General features: G+C 39.8%; 1 protein-coding gene across 1 annotated transcript; it reads right to left on the bottom strand.

Moving 5' to 3' along the window:
• Positions 1-2,396: 2,396 nt before the first annotated feature.
• Positions 2,397-8,407, bottom strand: LOC113606690 (ATP-binding cassette sub-family A member 10-like). The gene is given in 5 exon segments (XM_027081361.1): positions 2,397-2,421; positions 2,423-2,565; positions 4,532-4,635; positions 4,985-5,050; positions 5,053-8,407. Coding segments are annotated over 5 exon segments (462 nt in total). The 5' UTR covers positions 5,177-8,407.
• Between the last annotated feature and the right edge of the window lie 2,487 nt (positions 8,408-10,894).

Consider the following 10,894-nt stretch of genomic DNA (forward strand, 5'->3'; position numbering starts at 1 on the left):
TCAGTACATGTCCATATGTTGCCACAGGTTGACTGTAAAGATAGAATTTGCCGGGGAATAGGGTGGGGAATACTCTTCTTCTCTCCCATCGATATCAGGCAATTTCCGAGTCTCTGGTTACTGTCTGTTTCAAACTATTTTTGCTCGGATATCAAAGGAGTCCAGTTTTCCACCCTTGAGACTTACAGTTTACTGCTCACACCACAGTGAGAGGGTCCCTTTCAAAACATATGCTAGCTTGAGTTAGGGCTCAAACTCTCCTGTGACTCTCCACCCCTCCCCTCTCCAAGCCCAAGTCTAAGCCCTTACAGCCACCCCTCCTCCTGCATCGTCCCTGACCGTGGCTCCTGCTTCTCTCCATTGCTCCTTCCATTGCAGCCCCCCAGCTGTGTCTTTTGTTCCTTGCATATGCCCGACATGGTCCCATGACAACATCCTTCCCCCACTCTTGCTTCTCCTGCCTGGAAGAGTCCTGCTTGCGGTTAATTTCCTCACCATCTTCAAGTCTTGGCCCAGATCTCACTTGGTGCTCTAACCACTCTATTTAAAAGGGCGATTCACCCTCTCTTCGCTCTTCATTCTCAATCCCCCTTTCTCTGCCTCCTGTTTTCTCTTCATACTTATCACCATCTAAGGTATCCTTTACTTATGATGCTTATTTAATTGATTGCCTGAAATAATTTAAAAATGATGGCAGTCAAGACACGGAAGCAACCTAAATGTCCACTGACAGAGGACTGGATAAAGGGGGTGTGGTACATACATACAATGGAATATTACTCAGCCGTAACAAGAATGAAATAATGCCATCTGCAGCAACATGAATGGACCTAGAGATTATCATACTAAGTGAAGTAACTCAGAGAAAGACAAATACCATTTGATATCACTTATATGTGGAATCTAAAATATGACACAGGGACTTCCCTGGTGGTCCACTGTAGAGAATCCGCCTTCCAATGCAGGGGACACAGGTTCGATCCCTGGTCTGGGAACTAAGATCCCATATGCCACGGAGCAACTAAGCCCGCATGCCGCACCTACTGAGCCTGCACGCCACAACTAGAGAGAAGCCCGTGCGCTGCAATGAAGAGCCCGTGTGTCACAACTAAGACCTGACACGGCTAAAAATAAAAATAAATAAATAAAATTTAAAAATAATAAGTAAAATAAAATATGCTTTAAAATATGACACAAATGAACTTATCTATGAAATAGAAACAGACCCACAGACATAGAGAACAGACTTGTAGTTGCCAAGGGGGAGGCGGGAGGGAGAGGGATGGACTGGGAGTTTGGGGTCGGTAGATGCAAACTATTACATTTAGAATGGAGAACAAGGTCCTACTATATAACACAGGGAACTACATCCAATCTCCTGGGATAAACCATAATGGGAAAGAATATTTAAAAATAATGTACATGTGTGTGTAACTGAGTCACTTTGCTGTACAGCAGAAATTAGCAGAACATTGTAAACCAACTATACTTCAATAAAAATAATTTAGAAAATGGTGGCAATAATTATTGTTCCATTGGAAGGAATACTTTTAGGTGATGGGATAACTTATCTTGAAGTTTATGTACATTCTGGGATTTTTTTTTTTGCGGTACGCGGGCCTCTCACTGTTGTGGCCTCTCCTGTTGCGGAGCACAGGCTCCGGACGCACAGGCTCAGCAGCCATGGCTCACGGGCGCGGCCGCTCCGCGGCATGTGGGATCTTCCCGGACTGGGGCACGAACCCGTGTCCCCTGCATCGGCAGGCGGACTCTCAACCACTGCGCCACCAGGGAAGCCCCAATATTGCTTATTTTTAAAATCTCTATTTCTTGTCTTTGAAGAGAAAGAGGGGTAAAGAGCATATTTATGCAAACACCCTCCCCAGTAACTAATGCAATATTAACTGAATTTTAAAAATCTCTAGCCAGTGCAAACCCTGCTACCTTGGACAGTTCTGTATCAGGAAAACTTTATGCTGCTAACTGATACATGCATCACATTTTTTTTTTCTTCAACTCAGGGAAGCATAAGCACAATCCTTACTTATTTTCTACTGCTATTAAAATCTAATACAGGGGGCTTCCCCGGCGGTCTGGTGGTTTCGACTCCACGCCTCCACTGCAGGGGGCACAGGTTCGATCCCTGGTCAGGGAACTAAGATCCCACGTGCCACGCAGTGCAGCCAAAATAAACACATTAATTAATTAATTTAAAAAAATAAAATAAAATCGTAAACAAGTGAGGTCATTAAATTGAACACATGCAAAAACAACTCGTGAATGCATCTCATTTCTTTATAACCTAATGAGTTTCCCCATGTATTAATGTGTAATACACAGGTAACTTACCAGAAGGCCGACTCTGGGAGACCCGTCACTGTCATCTTAAATTTTTTTCATTCCTTTGTAATGTTTAATGATGTATACAAAAGGGGAGAAATAAACGACACAAATAAAAATAAACCATTCATTTGTAGTTTCTTCCTTAGAAATGAAAGGGGGTGTCCTCATGTTTATTCCAATAACTGATGTCAACTCTTCCATCACAGAACGATTTGTTGTGACCTAAATTGGGTTGTTAACAAACAAATGCATTATGTTAACTGTAGAAGAAATACACAAGAAAACCATATTTTGTTTCTTTCCATTTTCATATAGAAGCATTTACATATTTCTATCAGCTTTCTAAAATTATGGTGAGATTCATAAAAAGGAATGAAATGGTGACATTTGCAGAGATGTGGATGGACCTAGAGATAGTCATACACGGTGAAGTAAGTCAGAAAGAGAAGAACAAATATCATATAATATTGCTTACATGTGGAATCTAGAAAAATGGTACAGATGAACTTATTTGCAAAGCAGAAATAGAGTCACAGATGTAGAGAACAAACTTATGGTTACCAAGGGGGGAAGGAGAGGTGGGACAAATTGGGAGCTTGGGATTGACATATATCCACTACTATATATAAAATAGATAACTAATGAGAACCTACTGTATAGCACAGGGAACTCTACTCAGTGCTCAGTGCTTCCCTAAATGGGAAGGAAATCCACAAAAGAGGGAATATATGTATACATATAACTGATTCACTTTGCTGTATAGCAGAAAGTAACACAACATTGTAAAGTAACTATACTCCAATAAAAAATTAATTTTAAATGTTTAAAATTTTTTTTTAAATATCATGTGTTAGATAGATAGATGAGGCTGGAGGAATAAACCACTCTCACAGTTCAGGCAAGAGATGCTAATGTCTTGGACAAGTGCTGGTGGCAGAGCTGAAGAGAAGTACGGAGATTTGAGCTTAGAATTAACAGGGCTGGATGAGAGACGGGATGTGATGGGTGAAGCAGAGGAAGTGATCTCTGATAATTCCCCAGTTAAGTGCATGGCTTTGGCATTCACTGAGATAGAGAAAAAAATTTTAAAGACTCAGTCACATTTAGAGAAAAACACCCACATTCAGTTTGGAACATACTGGTTTGAATTGCTTATGGGGCATCAAAGTAAACAGTCAGCTACTTGGGACTACAGTAGAACAAACCTCGTCCGCCACCTGTGTTTGCAAATAAAGTTTTATTGGAACCAGTCACGCACATTGGTTTATGACTGCTTTCACATTACAACAGCAGAGCTGAGTATTTGCAACAGAGACCGTCTGGCCCCCAGAGCCTAGAATATTTGCTATCTGGTCCTTTACAGGAAAAGTCTGCTGGTCAACAAGCTGAAGCAGGGTTCTTGGAGTTACCAGCATGTAAACTGTAATTAAATTTATGTAAATGGATGACACTGTGTAGAGAAAGTATATAGGGTGGAGAAATATGCATTGGATAGAACCTTGTGGAACTACAGACTGAAAGAGGTGGGAGTGTAATGATGGGTAAGATTGCAAGAAGACTGAGAAGGAATGGCTAGAAAAGTGAAAGAAAGCCAGGCGAATGCTGATGTTTAGTTAAAAGATCAAGTAAGACAAGGAAGGAGAATTGTTGATTGACATGAGAGCTGTTACTGACCTCAGAAAAATTCATTTTGGTGGTGTGGTGGGAATAGAAATTATAATGAGTTGAGTCGAGCCTTAAGTGAAGGCAATCCTTCCAAGAAGTGGAGATGTTACAGGAAAGGAGAGTATTTGCTTGAGGAGGAAACATGGATGAGAGAAGGTTTTGGTAATAAGGGAAGAAACTGATCATTTTAAATACTGAAGAGAAGTATCTAGTTGAAAGGGGGAAGTTGAAGAAAGATGACACAGAAGGGAAAATCCGTTGTGCAACTTTCCTGATAGTGTTAAAGGGATAATGTTTCCAGCCTTTGAACTGAGGAAAAGGGTGGGTGTAGAGAGGAGTACGGCCATAGTTTGTCAGGGTTTGTGTTGGGAAGTTGGGGAGTGTTCCCATCCTACAGGTTCTATTTCCTCTGAGAATGAGAGGCAAAGCATCATCTCCTAAGAGTGTAGGGGTAGAGGGTGGAAGAGGAGGGAGAGACTACAAGTGAGGGAAAGGATACAGAAGATTTAAAATAGGCAGTTACTTCTATACTTGCAGCATTAATTGTGGTTTGAAAAGCCACAAACCCTCTTTGCCAGTATGTTGTCAAGGAACAAAAAATTTCATCACGCATAGCCCAACAATGTTCTTTAAAGAGGAAGAAAAACATGCCCATCATTATGCACTGGAATCAATTAATGGAATTAAAACACTAACTTTGGCTCTGAAGTGAAAGATCCAAATGTCTGCTCCAAATCCGTGGTTACACGATCTAGAGCATTTCTAAAGCACTCTGCAAAACTGGAAGAAAGAAGAATATTATTAAATGCTTGCCACGGTAGTGAGACTCATTCTGTAACAAAAACTTACCATTAAGTTCAGGAGCAAAAAGTGTATCACTTCCTTTCTTGATTTTATTAATTTTTCTATCAGTCATTCCCACTGGGGGATTCGATGAAGTAGCAAAAAAGATTGGAATCAATTCTCATGTAGTTACCTGAGTATTCAAAGTGTTCTCTCATGACTGGGATTCTATGTCCCCAGCTAAACTTCAGCCAATATGAGTATCATTAAACACAATTCCCACCATTTCCGAGTAGTTTTTTGCAAGTACTATGTCCATGGTTTCTTCATCAGGAGTCCTAACGATTGTTCTTCCTGCCATGTGTAAAAAAATATAATTAATCATATAAACTTATTACTAGAGGACACAAAACCAAGTTGCAACTGTTTAGGGTTCCCATAAAATTATTGGTGTTATATACTATCCCAAAGAGGTGCCTCTAAGTTAAGGGCTGAAAGTCTTTCCTATTGTTTTAAGTTCAGTGTGAATACGTGAGAAGATGTGAGTGATACACCATTGACCCTCAACAGTGGAGGTTTCAACTGCACGGGTCCCCTTACATGTGCATTTTTTCCAAAAGTAACTGCATTACTACACTACCCAGGAATCGGTTGAATCTGAGGAGGCAGAAAGGTGGGTGGAGGAACCTCAGATGCTGAGGAAACACAGATACAGGGGGCCGACTATAAATTGCTTGGATTTTCGACTTCCTGGAGGGTGGGCCCCCCTAAACCCCCTGTTGTTCAAGGGTCAACTGTATTGTTTTTAAAAAACCAACTGGCAGCATATTTTTTAGCATAATCGTGATCCCCATTTAAGTAAATAAAAACTGAGTTTGTGTGCCTATGTGCATAGAGTAATATACGTCTATATATGTGACCATGTGTATGCTTGTGTGCCTACTATCCAGAAAAGATACACACAAATTTATAGGGAAGGAAATGGTGGCTAGGATGAGGGCAAAAGCTCTCATTGTTTGCTTCATACAAGTTTATATTGCTTAACCTTTTTAGGCTGGCTATTACTTTGGTAATTAAAATAATTTTAAAATTAGAAAAAGTATTTTAAATAACCAATAAAAATACTTGAGAATTTGGGGGGGTTTTTCCCTGCCAAGATTAGAAACTGATTTCTCTCATGTGAAAATAGTATGCCAGTAGAAATAAATTGCATGCAAAGAACCAGAGTACAAAAGTCAGAAGTGAAGTTAGAACCCACAGAGAGTTTTTGGAGTCAAGGACACTAACTTAAGAATTAAGCTCACACAACATTTATAATGAATGAGTTTACAATCTGCAGAAGCAATCCGCCCAACAGGTGGTTAATGAGTCCGCTAATACTTTACGAAGTCCAATTGATGGCCTCCTTTTAGTACTTTTTTATATTTGCATGTTTTACGTCCTAACACTTTTATTCCTTTTAGCACAGTGTTTAAATCCCATGCAGGCTGATGTCTACGTGAAGAAGAAACAGATACTCATTTTCATAGGGCGGCTGCATCTTTCAAAACTACTCGGCCTTCCCAACATAGAGTAAAAGGCTGTGGAACTTTTATGAGGCCAATGCAAATTTCACTGATTTTTCTCTAGAGGTTATACAAATCCTGTCAAGGTCAGAACAGCAAGAGTTAGAAGGATACAGACCGAGACGGTGAAAGAGGCGCTGTGACCAGGCTGGGCTGGCCTGGTAGCTGGCATTGGGTGTTTCTATAAGAAAAGGAGAGAGTCCGATGAGCCCTGAGACTCGGGGCTGGAAGCACAGACGGCTTGCTGCGTGCAGCAGAGACTAGTCCCCGAGGCTCGTGTAAATGCTTCCGGAGTTACAAAGAGATGAGGTCAGGGACCACACGGAGAACGCACGGAGTGCCAGGTCTGGGCAGAATCCACACTGGGCAGGAGAGCTCGTGCCCAGCGTGGGTAAGCGAGGCATGCCGAAGTCAGGGTTCCAGAAGCTGCAATGAAGAAAAAAAGAAGGGGGCAAAGTGGCCAGGGGTAAAGTGTGCAGTCATCTAGCATAGGGTCCAACCTTGTTTTCCTGCTCCAACCTTACTTTTTGGGGCATGCAACATACGCACAATAATAATGACTCACAACACCACAGATTTCCAGGACGAGAGGGTGGAAGGTGTGGGTGCTCTTTAAAAAGCCCCCCGTTAAATCTATTTCCCTTCGAGAGGTGCCCTTACTTGTAGGTCCACAGCAACCCCTCCACCACGTATGAAATGAGGATCCTGCGCCAGCTGAAAACCACTAACCCACAGGCTGGGTAAATAAACTCAATTTGCAAAACAAACTTCAGTTTAAACATGAATATGTTGCATGATAGTGAAACGCGGGTCACTGAACAACACGCCTTTCATAAACGAAGCCAAAGCCATCTTATCCGTTAGCCTCCATGTAGGCCACCACCACCAGATCAAAGGCATTAAACTTATATACGCGTCCCAGGACCTGAAGAGGCTGTTCATGAAAATGAGTAGCTTTGAAGAGCGCCGAAAAGAAGCACAAAGAGAGCCCCAGAAGCAGCGCTGTGGTCCACTCCTCCAGCACACGAAAGAAGAAAAATGAGCCAGGTTATCATGTGGTCCAGAGCAGTGAGAAACGGTCAAACACATTTTAAGACAGAAAGTATCGTCACTGAGCGTGGCGTCATTTCACCCTCCAACTTCCTTCCTTTCCCAGTTACTATCTATCCTTTAAAGAAAACACCATTTCAAAAAACATACAACTTGGAGATAATATCAAAAATGTCTATTGATCTTAATCTAGAAACATAGCTCCCCTAATAGTAGAACCACTGCTGATTGTATGCCCTCATATGGATGTAATATAATTACATAGCATCCCATAGGAGATATTCTTGTCCAAAGGGTTTAACCTGAAGCCAAAATCCAACTTTTTGATCTAAATTCTGTTCGCAAGAAATGTAGGTGGTTGTAAATCAACTATACTTCAATTTTAAAAATTGCTTTAATAAAAAATAAATAAAAAAGAAACGTAGGTGGGAAAGGAATGAGTTAAATCACAGAATGCAGAAGCGATCAGGTAAATACAGAAGGTGGGTATTCAACAAGAGAACAGCTTGGGTCTGGTTGGTGCCTCGCTTGAACAAACCAACTTTAAGAGACGTTTGGGGGCAATTTTAGGAAACTGAATTTGGACACGGAATTCGATGATGCTCTGCAATTACTGCTAACTTTACAAAGTGTACTAGCGGCCATGAAGGAGAATATGCCCTTAATTTTCGTAGATGCCAGCTGAAGGCTTTAGCAGTCCAGTGTCATATAGTTTAAGAGGGGAGTTGAGGGGAGATGGGGAGAGGAAGCCAACATGGCAGGATGTTAGCAGGTGGGTGAACAGGATAGGATGTGAGTTCATTGGGCTAGCATTTCTGCATTTTGAGATTTTAAACATTATTAATACGTTTTCTTAAAGGTTACGTTGGGTGATCCCTGTAAGTGTACCCTTTATCAACACAGCCACTAAAATATTAGAAGTGAATTGCTTTAGGAGCTAAGGATGGCGTGAACTCTGCTAGCTCCCATCCAAATGTTATTGGCAACCTAAATGGGAAAAGAATTTGAAAAAGAATAAATATATGTCTACGTATAACTGAATCACTTTGCTGTACACTTGAAACTGACACAACATTGTAAATCAACTATACTTCAGTATAAAATTTAAAAAAATTTTTTTAAAAATAAAAAAAAATTTTTAATAGAAAAAAGAAATGTTATTGGCTCTTTTTCAACAGAACACAGCCTCTTTGTGGCCAAGGTGGCCCCAGATAGACCTCATGGGAACATACAGCAAACCTCTTTGTGCTGATGTGCACGTCTTTATACTAGAAACTGAAGAGAGCGCAAAGATGCTGACCATCAGTGATCTGGATCCTGAAACCACTCTTATGTTTGTAAAAGTAGAGTCTTCAAAACAAATCCCCCCAAAGTTCTCTGCTGTTGCTCATAATTTTTTCCCCCAGCTCTACCAATTAACAGAATCTTATCAAAACGTCCCCAGTCGAGTGCTATGATTCAACCATTAAAATCTATTGCATTTTGCCTGGCTTTTTAAAATTTATTTTTTTCCTACTACTGAAGTTTGCCCAGGGTAAGTCTGAATCACTCCACAGATTCAAGTGGATTACTTATTTGGAGAATGGCTAGCTAGCTCTATTCAATAAAATGTTACTTACTCTGTTTTTCAGGAACTGACATATGAGCCCATTAGTTAATTTTACCTTTTGACATAAATATTATCCTATTCTGCAACATTTGCAAAATATTATGTTTACAACCCCAAATCAACTAGCCCATAGAATGCGTGAACATCAAAAAGCAATAAAAATGGCATACTATGAAATGATGGATTTTCATTCACTAAATATGGTAAAATATATATTGTGAACCATACCAATAAGCTCTCTTTTTTCATTCTCCATTTTTTAAGAAAATTCTTAGACAGAAGAGCCTGAGTTTGTTGACACACGTGCCTCTCTTTTTTAATCATTTTGTCCTGTTCATCAAGAGAAGAGACAGTAAATATCACACAGCAACAACCAGGCAAGAAAAAGAGCAAAAAATAAAAATAAAAAATAAATCCAGTTACCCAAAATAGCTTCTGAACACTTCGAAAACACACGCCCGGATGCCCTCGTTGAATGCCTTATTTGACATTACAGTAACACACATTCACTAGTTTTTAAAGAGTATAAAATATTAATGAATGTAAAATATCCTGCCTGTGGGCCTTTCTCTCCAGGCTTTGGTTATGAGCTAGATGAGGGCTATGGTGTGTCTTGTCTCAAAAGTAAAGTTTTCTGCCACATCTTGACATTACAACAACCTAGAGTAAATAACTAACACAACATCGTAAAGCAGCTATACTCCAGTAAAAATTTCTAAATAAATAAATAAAGTAAATCGGAGAATAAGATGTTAGTAATGTTTAGAATCCAAAACAGACTTTGCCCTTGACTTAGTTTTTTTTAAAAAAGTTATAACAGAAGTAAAGGAAAGCTGAATCACTTTACAGTCATTCTTAGAAGCCCAAAGAACTCATTTCTCCTCTTTAAACTCATGGGTTTCCCTTTAAGAAGTAAGTATGTCAGATACATACAGATGAAAACCAGAAACATTGGTTAGCTAGTATGATTGGAGTATACGATACGTGTAGAATCATGATGGGTAACAGGGAATCCTTCTGTGTTTTCAATTTAAAATTCCGGAGATGATCATTTGGTATCACAGCTCTGGTGACTTAAACGCATTCGAATAAATGTTGATGTTATATGCAAATTACAATGTTTAGAGAACTTGCTGGATTTCCTTTTTTTTTTTTTTTGATAAAAAGCTAAAGCTACCAAACACCAAAATCATCTCTAAATTCTAACGTGAGAAAGTGTCTAAGGAAAAACACCCATCTTCATGAAAAAGAACCCACAGGGAGAAGCAACTTGTCCTAATGCACACACATTCCCAAGAAGTTAAACTCTGCAAATTCTCAGACGGCCAACCTGAGAAGTGTAAATCTGACACTCAACAATGTTAAGTATATTTACACACACTTCTGAGTCTATCTTCCATTTTACTCTCATGCTAAAATACGATTTTACTGAGTTTAAAAAATTAAATCACTCATTAGGTCTACAATATAAAATACAGAATAATTGAGAAGTATCAGAACAATCTGATAATTTAACAATGTCAGTCAAGATGCCTGGCACTGGCTGTGTCCTTTGCGCCTTAATTACCTTATACAGAGTAAAAGGTAAAAACAACAAGTTTGACTTACTGTCAGGAAAATAGGAGTGAGGACCTGAGAAGCACCTTTGATTCACTGGTTTCTTTTTGTGCAGAAGAACAGTTAAGAATCCTTCAAGGACTTTTTCACAAATGCTTGCCTCTTCTAAAGCTGTTTTCATTCAGTTTGGCTTCTGAAAACAGGCCACGGTCTGTGTGTAACAAGCCTGCCAAACACATTCTTTACTTGGTAAGTTGTTTTCTTCCCAGGTCTTTCTTCTAGTCCAATTGTGCCACAGGAAGGGTGCAGCTGTGGCTTGGTC

The sequence above is a fragment of the Aethalodelphis obliquidens genome, unplaced genomic scaffold (assembly GCF_003676395.1).
Source record: "Aethalodelphis obliquidens isolate GAN/ISIS:26980383/991018 unplaced genomic scaffold, ASM367639v1 scaffold44, whole genome shotgun sequence".
Lineage (NCBI taxonomy): Eukaryota > Metazoa > Chordata > Mammalia > Artiodactyla > Delphinidae > Aethalodelphis > Aethalodelphis obliquidens.